Source organism: Anguilla anguilla, chromosome 12 (genome assembly GCF_013347855.1).
Source record: "Anguilla anguilla isolate fAngAng1 chromosome 12, fAngAng1.pri, whole genome shotgun sequence".
NCBI lineage: Eukaryota > Metazoa > Chordata > Actinopteri > Anguilliformes > Anguillidae > Anguilla > Anguilla anguilla.
Genome location: NC_049212.1, coordinates 13380300 through 13396707, shown reverse-complemented (window position 1 = coordinate 13396707; position 16408 = coordinate 13380300). Strand labels below are relative to the sequence as shown.

Here is a 16408-nt window from a genome sequence, read left to right as displayed (position 1 = left end):
TCCTTACATCCTTGTTTTGACACCTAGCTCCAGAGTGCCGCAGCAGGGCTTCAGGCATTAGCCGCAGCAGCCAAACCACAGCAGTTAGCGCCTGTGTAATACAGCGTGGCCGGAGAAGCAGAACCAGGGAGAGGTGGGGTGAACCGGGGTCAGTGAACAATCAGCTACTGCCATGAGGAATCGCAGACTATTGTGCTATTGGCCCCATTAAAGATACGGGACATTTCCCTGTGAAGTGCACAAAGCCAATCCCATTACAGAGACACCAGCCTGCCTCTTCAGCACATTTTAATGTGAGCTAAGGGACCTCACACTGTGAGGGGGCAAAGAGGTGGTGGGGTGGAGTAAATGAACAGGGACAGGGAAGGGGGCTTTGTGGGGATTGGGGTACAGGGAAGTCCAAAGACCAAAGTTTTTACTGTGAAAAAAAATAAAGTAAACTGGGTGAACCCAATGCAAACTTGGTGAACTCCCTAGCTCCCTTTCTCCCACTCTTCCTCCACCCCCCTTCCTCCACCCCAACCACCACCCAGCTCTCCAGCCGCAGGGTTGGAGTGTTCTGCGGGACAATCCCTTCACTCCAGGTCAGAGGAAGTCCCAGAGGCCCCGCCTCTCTCACAGGTAAGCAGCAGCGCTCAGGGGGAGGGACTGGGGGCCGGCAGCGCCGCTATGGAGACACACCCCTGGGGGTGACCCCTCCCCCTTTCACCACCTTACACAACACTGGGGGTCTCTACGGCAACTGCACACGCCTACAGGCACAGAGGTGTCACGCCAGCCGAAAAGCGTGTGAAAGAAGCCCCGGTTTGCGCTATAGGCTCTGGTAATGGTGGAATAAAGGGTAGCTAACACTCCGTCAGGGAGGTGGAGTCTGAAGCAGAGACAGACAGAACGGGACTGCATATATATACTGAATGAGTATTGTCCCTTATCGGACCTGGGTTTTGTAGTTGTTCCCATGACCTTCGGCATTCACTTTTGTATGTTGCTTTGGATAAAAGCGTCTGCCAAATAAACGTAATGTAATGCAATGAATATAGAATTTCAGACGCTCCATGTTTATTATTCTATAAGTCAGTTTAGAACTACAAACAATGGCACAGGGCTCTACCCACATGAGTAGATCACAAGTGCTACAAGTGCATTTTTAATACGAACCCTTCATTGCAAGCTGTTACAAGCACGTTCAAACCAACCGCTCAAAGTGCGCCACAGCTGCTTGACGTCGCCTCGGATACCGACTCTGCCACTCAGCACGCTGACCCGGCAGCAGCTGTGCAGATGTTGCATCCAGAGTGGCAGAAGCACGCTTTTCATAATTCCACACGCTCCGGGTGGCGGGAAACGAAAGGAAAAGAAGTCTTCGGACCCTGGCGGAACGGAGAAAGAGCGCGGGATTGGAGGTGAGGTGAGAACGCCGTCCGAAGGCCTGTGAGGTACCGTGAGGGAGACGCTGAGGGAGACGGTCTCCGCTCCAGCCGAAAGCTGGGCCGAGCCCACGGCACAACCTATGGGCCAAACCGACCTCAGCGCTGCCATCAAAGCGGTTAAGCAGAACCCGCTAACCAGGATATCGTGTGTCGAGTGTGTCGGCAGGCTCCAGGGACGGCCGCCTGTTATTAAAGCTCCGTGCCGGGGCCGTGGTGGGGGGGGGGGAGAGCAGCCAATTGCAGAGCCATGATGCGGGGGGGGCGTGATGGACGATCGCGCCCCCGCTAACGACAGCGCCTTTCGGGCGAAGCGCTACGAGGCGGGGGCCGGGGGCTGGACGAACGTCTCCATGGGGACGCCCTCACGCCAGACGCGATCGCGGAAAAGCAAACGGTCCGGTCCGGGGGGGGGGGAACGGGCACAGGGCCAGGGCGACATGGGTCTGTCAGTTTTCGGAAAGAGCAGCGCTTTTGTCATCTACCCATGATTCCCCTGGCTCTGAGAAGGTTCCCATGGCCGATGTAACCACATACCTCTGCTCAAGGACAATGCTCCTGCGCAGAGAAAATGGAACAATAAACAGCAATAACCACGGAAACTGGAGAGCGAATGAGAGAGAGGGAGAGAGAGCATGAGTGTGTGAAAGAGGCTTTTGAGTTATATAAGCTTTTTGTCTTATTTGACACAAAAGCTGAACATAATCTATAACTCACTTTACAGTTTATAGACAGTGTGCAAGAGTGATAGAACAAGAATAATACAGTGTTAATGATAATCCATATTCAGCCAAGGGCAAATTCTACAAGGTTTTTTTTTTTTTTTAAATGTATCGTCAGAATGTGCCTTTCACCAAAGCTAGATTCAGCAAACAGCAGATCCCAAAGCAAAGATCAGAGAGAGAGAGAGAGAGAGAGAGAAAGAGAGAGAGGAAGATATACTCTCATTCACAAACATAACATAAATAAATTACAAACATGTCCCAAATCTCTGTACAACAGGAGAGGAAGTGCTTCTCTGCAGTATCACTTCATTTATTACCCCCTTTCACAGCTTTCTGCCCTGAAATCGACCCCACAGAGGGCCGTTCTGACCACAGCTCTGAGGTCCGCACGCCGCACAAAACTAACTGCATTTACAGGAAACCGCCCCATTTAAACAGACACACACCAATCACTCAAAGCCTCCTCTTATAGCGTCTGCCATTTTGTTTTCATTAAGATCTCTGGTTTCCCTGGAAAATAAATGGATAAACTGGCCTGTCAAGCCAATAGCACATTAGCTGTAACGAACGGCATCTTCCACATCACCCTGGATTTTCCATGTCCCATCGCCCTTGTTATGCGATTGCCTGGCGTACATTGAGCACAAAGTTTGCCAGTGCTCATGACTCAACACTGCAAGGGTGGGGACCATCAACAGTGTAGTGTACCAATCCACGTGCCCAACAAGAAAATCACATGCACCATCACTGTGGCAAAGACCCAACTGGAACGATAGCAGCCTGAATAAACAAACCGTCGGGTCAATATGCATCCCGTTACAACCCGCCATTTTAAAGACGCCCAGGAGACAGCACCACTCTCTCTAACAGAGCGCACATACACGCTGAACTAAGCGGTCCGTAGGAAAGCGCTCACAGGCGCGACGCGTAGTAAAAGCGTAGCCTCGCGCTAAGCCGTAAAACAGTCTGCGAGAAAGCCCTCCGTTTCCCCGTCGGTTTAAATAGATTAGATCGATTTCTCCTCCAACGTTTTTTAAAATTAATTTACGGCAAAGCTTACAGGCATTTCTACAGTTCGTATGCTTCAGTCGTAAAGCACAAGCTGTTGGTCCCCTGGTAACTTGTTGGATCAAAGGATATGGAGAAGGTTGTGAGCATCACTGACATCGGGACTGATTACATAAGTCGTACGTATCCACCAGGAAACCCCGGAAGTTTGGGTCTCTGGGACCGCCCAATAGGGGCGGGGCATTGGGGCCAGGTTTCATCACATGCATGTATTTTCAATCGTTGCACTTGCAAAGCCCACTCCCATATCCACGGGTGGATTACGCTGTTCACAATATTACACCCAGCAAAGCCTTCAATAAGAATGAGCACTAACTGACGAGCACCAGCCTGTCCAGTCAGTGCTTCAGTACCGTTACAATGATGTCAATGAAGCAGCCCTGAACCAACACAGGAGCGAAGGCCAGACCTGTGTGCATCACAGTGGAAGACTCTTAAATTCTGCAGGATTCAAGAAGTGCATTAGGAGAGCAGTACATGTACACAGACTGCTGTGACAGTAATAGATGTTTTATAGTAGGGAACTAATCTGTGTAATACAGTAAGACTGAGGGACAGGGTAACAGTTTAAAACGAAATGAACTTATATAACAAAAGACTTGGCAGAAGCAGACCTTAGGTCTCTGTTACAGGATAGACCGAGAGGCAGTGTAACAGTCAGTGAGGTCTAAGTGACCTATAACAGCAAAGGAATCCAGGCAGAAAAGAGGTACAGGACACAGCAGCACTGTTATACCAGCACAAGAGCAGTGATTGGACGCAGAGCAGTATTATAGCACAGGTAAACGCAGTGAGATGAAATGGGACTCAGGGTAGAGCATCAATGCTAAGTTAAGTAAAATGGCACAACAGGCAATTCTACAGCTCATGATTATCAGTACAGATTGATATTACCGAACAGAACCAGCCACAGAATGATAACACAGAGCGGACAATGGCATCTGCGCAGTGGAGCAGCACAGCAGCCTGGGTGACCTTGAGCGCAGCCGCAGGAAGAGGAGGAGGAAGAGGAGAAGGTGGAGGGGGAGGCGGAGGGCAGGGCAGGGGAGATGAGCTGAGCCATGTTTCACTCTGACAGACAAGAGGTCCGGGGGAGCAGACCGACGGAAGGCTCTAAATCTGCAGCTCATTCTGCCCAGAGGAGCGCAGTCTACCCTCTCCCACATCTCCCACATCTCCCTCACCTCCCTCACCTCCCTCCTCTCTAAAAACACACCCGAGGATCTGAGATGCCACATTCCTGCCTCCCGTCTCGCACTCGATTGTCATCAAGTGGCGCTGAATGTGTTATTTTAAGATTTATGCTCTTCTCCAGAAAAACAGACGGTGAGCACTGAATACAGTGCGGCGCGATGACTGCACGCTCCACATAAACCACAGAGAAAAACACAACTTGCTTCAAATCGACAGGATGTTCAGAGCTGCAGCTATCGAGCACCTCCGAGTAGTTTTTTCTGAGTCAGCAATTCAGCCCAAGCATGTTCCTCCTCACAGCAGTGTCGTAACACCTGTATGTTTTCACATATATGATATGGATCAGCCACAAATTAACTGTGTTTAAGGAAAATTAAACTCCGGCGATAGGGGAATGCTTTTTTCTTGAGCAAAACATGTGACCTGGCGCCCTCTGCTGGCTCAGATAAATAAATACACCAAGCCTTAATTTCCTCAAAAATGCCATCAAAATAATTACAATTCGGAGGACATGATTACAATATTTTCTAAAGCACCAATAACGAATCCCTTAAATGCTCACATCACCAGACTCCATAATAAACGCTGGACGGTGCAGTGCGTAAGCTCCTGTAACACTCCTGTACATACACATCTTAAACGAGCTGCGTAATTTCCATAAAACACGTTACGGCGGGCCTAAAATTTAACATTTGCACAGACTTCAAACGGCACATCCATATTCAGCACCACCCCCCTGCGCCTCCTGGACTCCTCCCGCACGGTCTAGACTCCCAGCTGCCTGGCTGCTGCGCTTCGTTAGCGGGATTAGCTCTCGGGACACAGACGTTCCGCAGAAACTCCCTCTCCACGTCGAAATCCCCGCGCTTCTGCACGAATTTATCCACCATTTAATTTTACACTAATCTTCCCCCCGCAAACAGGTCGTCATTTGTTGATACCCCACACGTACGAACGCATCACCTGTTCATTCTCAGCGTGGAATTATGATTTTTAGGTTTGGGTTAATCCTCTTTCGTAAAGAGGGAAGTTCTGCATTCGATGTGCTCACTGAAGGCACAATATATAAAAAGTCAAAGTTTTAAATGTCGGAACAGTGATGTCATCAACTAGCAGCATTAAGAGGGAGGACATGATGGTGGTATTTGGTCACGTGACCGCTGTAATTACCCCAGAGAAGGTTAATGGAAACGAGCGAAGTGGAAAACGCGAGCAGTGAGCAGATCCTGTCTGCCATCTCTTCTGAAGTGTTTCTCGGGGGAAAACAGAGAGGAGGGCTTGGACCGGTTTTATTTTCTTAAATAATCAGGAGAGAGCCTGTCCTGTGGAAAACCGTGGAGAGCTGCTGGAGGGCAACGTAGCAGTTAATTGGAGGTACAGTAATTGAACCAATCGCTAAATCCCGCTCGCTTGAGCCGATTTACCTGCGCAAAGGGGATTGGCCTGTCCTGGTCATATTAAACCCGTTAAGCTTGGCCACTCTCAATATTATCCCCCACCAGCCTGTCGATATTTAATTATGAAAATAATAAATACCATAAACCATTTACCGTAAATGCTAAAACAGCCAGCAAAATCTTCATGGAGCTCATTCATGCTCACAGTGCAAGAGAACTAGCATGGACAAAAAAGAAAAAAACACAGCTCAGAGTTCCATTATGAGAGTCCAGTTCCTTACCTGTACGGTTCCAAAGTCGACGTTTTCGTAGTGGAAGTGGGCGCACTCGGCCAGCTTGGGGAAATGGCCCTTCGTGAAGGACAGCCTAGGGAAGGGCCAATATTAAGCATCATCACGAACCATCATCATCTTCAACATATCAATACTCTGCAAGCTCACGTCTCATAGACACACAAGGCCTCAGTTACTTTAGTGAATTTAGCAGCATGGCATCGTGGGTAGGGAGGTCTTTTTCATTCTCCAGCTCGCCACATTATGGATGTTTTATGTTTTTTTTGTTTTTTTTTTGGGGGGGGGGGGGGTCTTACTTTTTGACATTCTTGACCTTCATGCTGGCGGTGCTGCCGCAGGATCGGAGCGGGGGGTCGGCGGTCAGCTCCGGAATCTCCGCGCTCCTTGCCTGTCGACAGACCCACAGACATAACTAATCAATCCCCGTCCGCTCCTGCTGAATTCAGCTCCTCTCAGCTCAGCTTTGGGAACATTTAAACAAAGTCAGCCTCACACGATCAAATGAAGGCGACTCACAGAGGATTAACAACCGAAGACAAGGCATACCTCCTACACGCGACGACTTGAAGTTAATCTTTCAGTTAGGGAGTGCCACACAGGAAGCACACAAAGAACGGGCTTCCCTCCACAGCACCCTGGAGTTCTCCCCTCTGAGTCACCTCGGCGTTTACTCGAGGAAGCGTCTGACGTTCTCATCTCAAGTAAACGCTTACTCCAGCACAAACCTTCTGCGATACTCATGAAATATTCAGACCGCTCTTGTATTTCAAACACAAACTATACGGAACCGCTACAAAATCCATCAAGAACTTTGCCGGCGGTACTGACACCAAGATGTTGTTGGTTCGCTGAGTCATACAGCGAAAGCACGGACTGTCATAAAATAGAGACGACGTAGAACGTGAGAAGCCATTTCATTTAGTCATCAGGCATGGAATTAACAAAGAATTATTGCTAAGGCATGACCAAATCACCATAGACATCTAAATAAATGACAGACCACTTATCAGAGTTTTCCTTTGAGAGTAACGTTTGTGGGGGCTTTCAGAGTGAGGTCCATGTGACACGAAAACAGTTTAACTAATTCCAAATTACAACAGGCATTAGTGATATCAGATAAGGGGGAAATGAAGGCAGAGAAATCGGACGCCCACTGTTGGCAATTGTATCATGAAAATATTCATGAAAATAAATGTCGATGATTCTGCTGTGAGAAGTAGAAATAATATCATGTAATCCTGCAAGTGTGCCTCAGCATGCCTGTCTATGAAGCATATCTATGAGATGACCTAGCTGCAAACCCATGTGTTCTGTTCCACACCCAGGTACATAGCCTACTTCAGTCACCACAGTAGATCCACATGTACCATGTTCCATTCATCTTCCATTTTAGATCATCCATCCATCCATTACATATAACCACGTCCTGGTCAAGGGTCACAGGAGGTGCTGGAGCCTATCCCAGCATGCATTTGGCGAGAGGCGGGAATACCCCCTGGACAGGTCACCAGTCCATCGCAGGGCACACACACCATTCACTCACACACTCATGTGTAATTTCAGATAAAACTTATTAAAATTAGAGGTGTGCAGAGACATCATTATCTGTATCTGTATCTGTTCAACCAACAAAATTACCTGTCTGTGTATCTGTATTCGGACAGAAGACCGGAAGAGGCGTGGTTTATACGAAATCAGGCAAACATTGTATTTTCTAACCTAATATTCATTGGCAATGCAACTGTTGTGCCTTCAAAGCATCAAATTGATTTAATATTGGCATATAAATAATTATGAAATATATTTCCACATCCTCATACTGTACTTTTCATCTCTCTCTCTCTTTTTATTTTTTTTTACTAAACTAAGTTTTATGAACTGTCTGAACCTATGGTCATTCTAGCAGTACGCTCCAGGAAACAAGCTTTTTAACGATATATGATTCAACCAGGGCAGTTTTAAAACCGCAGAGGCATTTAATCATAAAAGATGCTATCATAAGCTCATTTTATGCTTTGTGTACTTGACGATGGTGTTATATTATCATCTAAATAAACTATTTATAACGATTATTTACCTTTAGTTTGTTCATTTTATGAAGCTATAAAAGTTATAGAAGCAAAATATCAAAAAAATATTAAAATTGGCATATGGAAAAAAAACCTGGACTGGAAGAAAAAAAACTGGACTGGAAGAAAAAAAACCTAGACTGGATGAAAAAAATATGGAGCCCCCTAAGGGTCATGGTAGGGATTTTTTATTTGTTTTTATCGCAGTGATTTGTTAACGTTGTTTTGTTAACGGTGTTATGTAAGGAATAAAAACGACGGGCTGTCCCGTTATTGGAAATTATACGACGGCTTGGCTGAATACTCGATTCTGATTGGTCCAAGGGTGGGCATTATTTCTCAGTAAAGAGACACCTCGGCCTTTTAACAGTTCTAAAATCAATGCGCTACAAAATCCAGCATTCTAAAGCAGTTTAAACAGCAACATGATTCTTCCACTTTTGAATTGTTACATCCCCTCCCCTTTTCAATATCCAATATTACAATTGATGGCAACGTTGAATCACATTTCTAGTTAATGTTGCTAGCTTTATTTACGCATCCCGCAAATCAGAATCGTCCCTTATTTTGACAATAGAATAGGCGTTGATTTAACTCATGGCTACGGTACGCATTTTCATCCGTATTTTTGTGAACGATTGCGTTTTGAAGACAATTCAATAGTTAGCTAGCTAGCCGGGACAGCAAGCATGCCTTGAGACCATTCTGACCTAAAACCAAAAATTTAAATATAGGCTAGGTAACAAGTGAGGGCGAAGCTGTTGTAGCGAGACAATGCTCTATCAGGAAGCTACTCGTAGGCAGTTCGAAACTCAATGACACTTTATTGAGAAACAAAATAGAAAGTAAGACAATCCTCAGATTTACACTTCGCCATAACGAACAGCAGAGAAGCCCCCCTGTAGCCTACAGCACCACTGGTTCGCTCAGGGTAACACATAGCTATTTATATTTATTCTAACGCCTAGTTTTTTAAAACTAAACTAAAAGCAACAAACACAATTCAGCTAGCACAAGAACACATAAATACACACGATAAATTAACTTTTTACACGTATTTACAATTTACAGTCCCACACAAACTATTTACAAAAGTCCGCACGCTGTGCATTCTGGGAGCTGCCAGCGCAGCCTGCCGGAACATCCTCCAGACGTCACACTATCATAAAGCTAGCTGGCATTCAAAACCCCTTTCAGAGGGCTGTCCAATAACGGGGCAGCTGGTCGTGGTTTATTCCTTACAACGGGGGTGGTGATGCGCTTAACCATGCCCCGAAGTACATTATTTTACAGTAACGGGACAGCCCGGAGAGGTTTATTACACTTATAAAACGGGTTACCAACAATGACTATATATGGTTACTTTTATATATATAGATTTTTATAGATTTAATCAGCTGAAAGTGAAATATTCTTCCGCGGGCATATGGGCATATTATTTTACCGTTGTCAAGCAAAACTCTGGTTGGTAGTTCTATTTGGACCGTCGTTATGCAAAAACTCTGGTTGGTAGTTCTATTTGCACCGTTGTTAAGAAAAAACCTCTGATCGTTAATTCTATGAAAACAATGATTCTATCAAGAAAAAATAGCTCCTTCTCGTTTTATACCATACAATTAGTTCATACCATGTACCGTACATTTTTTGTCAAAGAAATATCCGTTTCCATCGCATTATTCGTGCTTTCCCGAATACAGCATTCGGATTCTGATACATCCCTAATTAAAATGAGTCACCATCACTCATCCAGATTGGATTTGAATTATAAATAATAATTTTCAACCCTCCTGCTTACATGCTTATTCATTAACCTATATCATATTTGCCAAATTTACTCATTATTGCCCACTTTCATTAATTTTTCTTTTTCTTTTAGGTCTGCAGGAAACATTTAATTTGGCTAAAGCAAGACTTCATTTCAGTCTGGATGATGCCAAGTCAGCCAGCAAGCTTGCCAATGCACGCATTAGCTAGCAGGAAACAAAAGTCATTCAATAAGGACAAAAAAAACAATTAAGTGTGGAAGATCAGCATATGGAAATAAATTCAACCACACATGAACTTCACTATCACTGACCTCAGTGTGCATAGGGCAAAACACAATACGTGTTCCAATTTATTATTTTTTTTTCACATGGACAGCATAGGAATTATCTTTCTGCTATGTAGGTAAATCCACAGTGTGGGGAGAGAGATTATTTACATAATTTCCTGGCAAATCCACCCACATCCTGCCACCTCTCCTCTCTCTCCTCCAGGTGACAAAAAGTGTGAAAAATCTTTCAATATTGAAGTACAAATAATCCAGCCTATTCAATAACAGCAAATAACCGAAAACAAATTATATTCACACGGCACACTGTGAAGGAAATTACAAAAATGTCCTCTTCTGACCTCTTTTTTTGCAAAAACATTTAATGCAAAATGTCTATTTGTCAAAGGATTACAGGAAACATTCATCCAACAATATTCAATTTTTTATTAAACCAAAAAAAAAGCTAATCATAGAGTCTGAGTAAAAACATTTGCAGGGTTTAATTAATATATATATCCTTTTTCCATACTGTAGCATACGCATATTACAATACTACTGGTCAGTCATGTCCCTCAGGACGTATGCCCTTTGAAACATGCATTTCCAACCTGTGCTTTCACTGTGCCAGGAAACTGCGCTACTGAGCTGTGCAGTTACTGTGGCAGGAAACTGCGCTACTGAGCTGTGCAGTCACTGTGCAGAAAACTGCGCTACTGAGCTGTGCAGTCACTGTGCAGAAAACTGCGCTACCTGCGCAGCGGGATGTGTCAAATTCACAATAAGGTAAGGGATACCCTGCTGACTGGTGTCAGCAGGGGGTGCTGTGTCATTGAGAGCACAGTGTGATGTAATAGTGACTCGGGGTGTCTGGGCACACTGGCTTTGTGCGGTTGCAAGTGCGGTGTGCGCTGTGACGGACAGGCGCGTCCAGCAGGGGGTGCTGCGTCATTAAGAGTACAGTGTGATATAATGGCGTGTCTTGGGGTGTGTCTGGGCACACTGGCTCTGTGCGGCTGCGAGTGCAGGGCTGCATGCGCGGTGATGGACAGGCCTGTCCAGCAGGGGGCGTACCATGGCGCTGATGGTCTCCTCCCAGTCGGGACGCTCACGAGGGTGGATGCTCCGGGGCAGCTCGGGCACCACGTCGTCCTCCTCCAGGAGCAGGCAGGACCTCAGACTCCTGGGGGCAGAGCAGAGGCCATATTAAGCAGGGTATCCCTCCACCAGTCCTGGCTATACACCATATTTATACATGTAGCAGTAGCCTTGATCTGAACAAAGTCCCTCCCAAAGCCATTATGGTGAACAGCAGCCACCATCATTAGCAGCCATGATAGAAGTTACAACTGTGCAGCAGATGAGTATAAGTAAGCACTGTTCTCCACTACTGCTAGTGTTCTCCAGTAGATTTGTAGTGTTGTGTTCTGCAGCACGTCTCAGATGCATCACAAGGGACAAAGGCAGTTTAATAAAATTAGTATGCATGCCAGACCATCAGGCAAATATCCAGCGAAGAAATACAGTATGTACCTATTACAACACTCATAGAGAACCTAATGTGCAGCAGTGTAATATAATGGTTAGAGAACTGGACTTAAAACCCAAAGGTTGTAGGTTTGATTGACAGACAGGGCCGGGCATTGATCCAGCTGTATATGCACGAATACCATGCAAAAATGCAAACTGAGTCCGCTGCGTTGTGCGAAAGCCGCTAAATGTCAGCCGTGTGATGTAGCAGTTCCATATGTTCACCCCCACGGTCTAATATTAGAAGAGGAAATATGTAAATGTTTATGTAGTGCCATGTGTGAGACCGAGAGGGGGCGGAGTTACCTTACCCGCAGTCTAGCACTCCACTGCAGAAAACTACAGACAGCTAATTAAACGAGAGCAGGTGTCAGCAAGTTCCCAGCACTAGGGAACACTTCAAGTTAAAAGATCACCACTCATAAAACAGCAGGGAAAGGGATAATCAAGAATATCAGATGGCCGTGGCTTTATTATTTTCTGTGCTTTTAAACTGGCCGCTGCCTTTGTGTTGATAAGGAGGCAATTACATGGATGGGTAAAAAGAAGAGGAAGTAATTGAAATTCCCGGAGCGTGGACAACAGAAGGGCCGGCTGATTGGGTGAGGCACGCAAAGTTGTGTCGAGGTCAACGGGACGGAAACCGCGAGGCTGCAAGATTCTGAAGGAGCATCATGGGATACAGTCACTGGGCGGTGACAAGGCCATTCAAAAATCCAAAAACATTCAAAGACACAGACACAGACCACACACAGACACAGACAAAGACACAGACAGACAAAGACAAAGAAAAAGACACAGACCACACACAGACATGGACAAAGACAGACAGAAACAAAGACACAGACAGACACAGACAAAGACACAGACCACACACAGACATAGGCAAAGACAGACAGACACAAACACAGACACACACAAAGACAGACTCAGACAGACACAGACAGACACAGACAAAGACACAGACACACACCACACAGTCATAGAAATCAAGTATACAGGAAAATATGCAAAAAGAAAATATAAAAATGATTTGCTGTAACCAAGCAGACTGACACATTTTACCTGACGACAACAACACATTTGACCTACAAACAAAGGTTCCTTTCCATGACACAGCTGGGACATTAACATTATGGCTGTTGTCACGGTAATGACAGCAACATGAAACTGAAATATTTACAGTAAAATAAAATCTCCATATTGATGACTGCTGATAGCAGTGGAACGCCCCTGAGAAGCCAGCGTAATAACCTTAAGTACCTTGGGAAAGACAGTGATGCGATATGAGGAGGAGAAAACAGAAAGCTCTAAGCACTTAACACATGATTCATTGATCCAGCTAATCACAACTCGCCCTAAATGAGTCATGATACATAGCCCTGCTCATCTTAAATTCATATTTTAATCTAATACAATTAATAAATCCCATTCCACTGTGAATACACACACACAGACACACACAAACTTATATATATATATATATGCCCTGGCCTCAGAACTGGAGTTGGTCCCCAGGTGCTGCACTGTGGCTGCCCACTGATTCTGAGTAATGAGGACGGGTTAAATGCAGAGGACAAATTACCCCACGGGGTTCTATAAAGTATATCTTCTTCATCTCACTCACACACATGCACACAGTCTCGCACATGCACACACACACATGGTCCTCATGTTGAGAGAAAACAACAGAATCCAAATCCAAATTCTACACTAAGAATCAACTCTAGACCTTTTATTAGCTTCCTTGTGCATGAATGAATGATGCAACAATACACAGCTGGCCAGGAAACAGCTGAGCAGCAAGTTGTCCAATTACATCTGGCCCCCTAAAATGGCGGGACTATAAAAAAGGGCCATAATTCCAGCATGGTTCACTCAATATGGATGCGATCACGGGTAAAGTAAAGCTAATAGTCTGCACTTTGACCTCATATTCATCGCTTCATTTCAAATCCAATGTGCTGGATTACAGAGCCAAAACAAACAAACAAAAAATAATAGTGCCACAGTGCAAATGGATATAAACACAGTGAGACACAAACACACACACAACAATGCACACAGGATATTTATGGATGTCCTTGTGCGACAGACTGCCAAATACATAGGGGACACAACCTGGGGCCTAGGGGGAGAAAGTGAGCACTGATGCAATCACAGCATCATACGGATTTTAAAGAGGTGAAGAGACACTCGCATCCTTTCAGAAAACAACACTGTGCCTCACTTTCTCTGGAGCATATTTCATAAGATCCACGTTTAAGAGAAGAAATCATCACAAATACGCACACACACAATCACACATACACACGCACATGCACACACACACACACACACACATACATACATGCTCACACACACACGCACACACACACACACAAAAGAAACGCCGACACATAAAAGATAAAGGACCACACACCATGACAAAAAGAGGCATGCAGGCATGTAGGAGCACACACACCCATACACACACACACATGCGCACACACACACACACGCATGCGTGCGCGTGTGCGCATGCACGCACACACGCAAGTATTTATATGTATTCGACCTCAAACTGTCATCCCCGCTGCAGAGCAGCAATGCTTGCATCCCAAATCAATTGGAGCAGAGAGGCAAGCAGCTGTTGACCCAGAAAGCAGAGTGCACAACTACAACAAACGTTCCGGGGCCTGGGAGCCAGAAAGCAGGAAGCTCACGCCATGACACCAGCACCACCCAACAGGTTCGCTCCGAGACCGCGTCACACAGCATCAGTTACGGGCACACACACACACTCACACACACACACACACTCAATGAACGCAACTTACATTCACATTTCAATGTAGAGGTCGTTTATAAAGAAAACCATTCTGCAGTGGGCCTGCCTACACAACAGCGCCATGAATAAACGCACAGGCACACGCCTCACAAACTGAGGATGACGTTCTCTTTCGGGATGGAATTATATGGCCGCTTCGAGGAATGCTTCAAGGCCATTAGGCAGTTCTGATAAATAGGCCTGGGATCAAAAGAAATAGTTTCGACGTGTCATCTGGTCACCCACAGAAGAGAGCGAAGCGGAAGATTTACTCCACAGCCCTTCTCTGAGCTTTCTAACGAGGCGTACGTACGGAAATGATCACGGAGGGGAATCGAGTAACGAACCACACAAGTGCTTCTAAGAGTCTTCTGCTGTCACAAGGGGCCAGAACCAATGGCAGATTTCAGGCACCGTACCGCCAGAACAATCGCATTCACACCGCGTGACAGCCTTTATGTTTAAGGTGCCCTTTGATGTCAGTGTAACGGCTCCCGCATGCTGCAAGCGAACGGGTTCGTACGACGCGTTGTCTGACCGCGTCGGACAGCGCTGCTGCTCGTATCTTTTCCCAAGTAGAGAATCACAAAGGTGAGACAAGAAGCTGTCCGTCATAGAGTGGAGTGGGATTTAGATCTCCATCCAAGTACGGGTGACTTCTGTGTCTTCATAATTGCGAAGAGTCATACAAATGTGCATAATGGCAAAAGCACTCAGACGGTTTTTCTTCGAAGATGTTCATGTTAGCCTTTTGAGAATTTACAGACCACCTGAAAGCCCACCCATTTCACAGCCGGCCGATCGCAGCGGAAAGCGGGTGCGGACTTCAAAATGTCAGTTTCGGAAAGTTACAAAGCCCCCGTGATCCGAATGTCGAAAAAGAGGCTTTCCTAACGATCTCAGACTTTTCGAACAGCAGTTGGTTGGAAGCATGTGGAAGACCTAAGGAGCCCCTCGTCCAATCACAGGCTCCGTTTTACAGGGGCGAGGGAGCTCCAGTGAGGCTCGGCGATAAAGGCCCACACCACCAGCGCAGGCCGGGGTTTACGGCCTTAAAAAAACGCTATTCATTAGCTTACTCGACTGCGACCGCGAGCCTGCAGCGGTTACCGGGATACCGACGGATTATTTCTCCCCCCCCCCCCAACAACACAGCGGGTCCCCACACGCTACTAAGGTGTCACGGGCAAGACATATGCCTGCGCTCTGACGGGCACAGGCCCTGCTGCAGGACTGCGCAGGCTGTACGGGGAGGGGAAACGGGGAGAGAAAAGGCGCTTCGTCATTCCGCGCTGCTCCTAGCGTAGCCGCGGGAGGCCCCAGCCGCAGAGCTGACTCACGCAGCCGCCCGTTCAGAATGGCGCAGGAGGAGGGGGGAGGGGGGGGGGATGCGTTCAGACCGTGACGAATGAAAACCTGCCGTTTTCGAGAGCGAGGAGGGTGACGGGTGACAGGCTGATTACGGGCGGCGGCTGGCGGATCGCACAGGGGCCCCGAACGTTCGTCACACACACGCCCCCCCGTCACGGCGAAAGCGTCGTTTCTGCGCTTTGAGGAAAGGCCGGTGAGTCAGTGCTCTCTGATGGCGGGGCACGACGATATGTGATAAACGTGCAGTCGACTTGGATTCAGGGGATTATCTTGTGAGGCAGAAGCCCTAAAAGTGTGCAACAAAAAATGCCTACAGAGGGTCGGGGCTGCAGTGTAGTATAACGAGTAAAAAGCTGCTCTTGTAACCTATAGGTCACAGGTTCGATTCCTGGGTCGGACCTGCATTGCTTCAGTATATATCCAGCTGTACATAAATGGACGCAACGTAAAATGCTATGTAAAAGAGATGTGTAAGTCTCTCTGGTAAACGCCT

At 46.4% G+C, this 16408-nt stretch overlaps 1 protein-coding gene across 1 annotated transcript in view; it reads right to left on the bottom strand.

Moving 5' to 3' along the window:
• Window positions 1–16408, bottom strand: part of arhgap32a (Rho GTPase activating protein 32a) — a 105162-nt gene that overhangs the window by 47434 nt on the left and 41320 nt on the right. Inside the window, exons 3-5 of the mRNA XM_035385664.1 lie at window positions 11280–11388; window positions 6401–6492; window positions 6093–6177 (exon numbers count right to left, since the gene is read on the bottom strand). Of these exons, the coding sequence (XP_035241555.1) occupies window positions 6093–6177; window positions 6401–6492; window positions 11280–11388 (286 nt within the window). The remainder of the gene's footprint in view (window positions 1–6092; window positions 6178–6400; window positions 6493–11279; window positions 11389–16408) is intronic.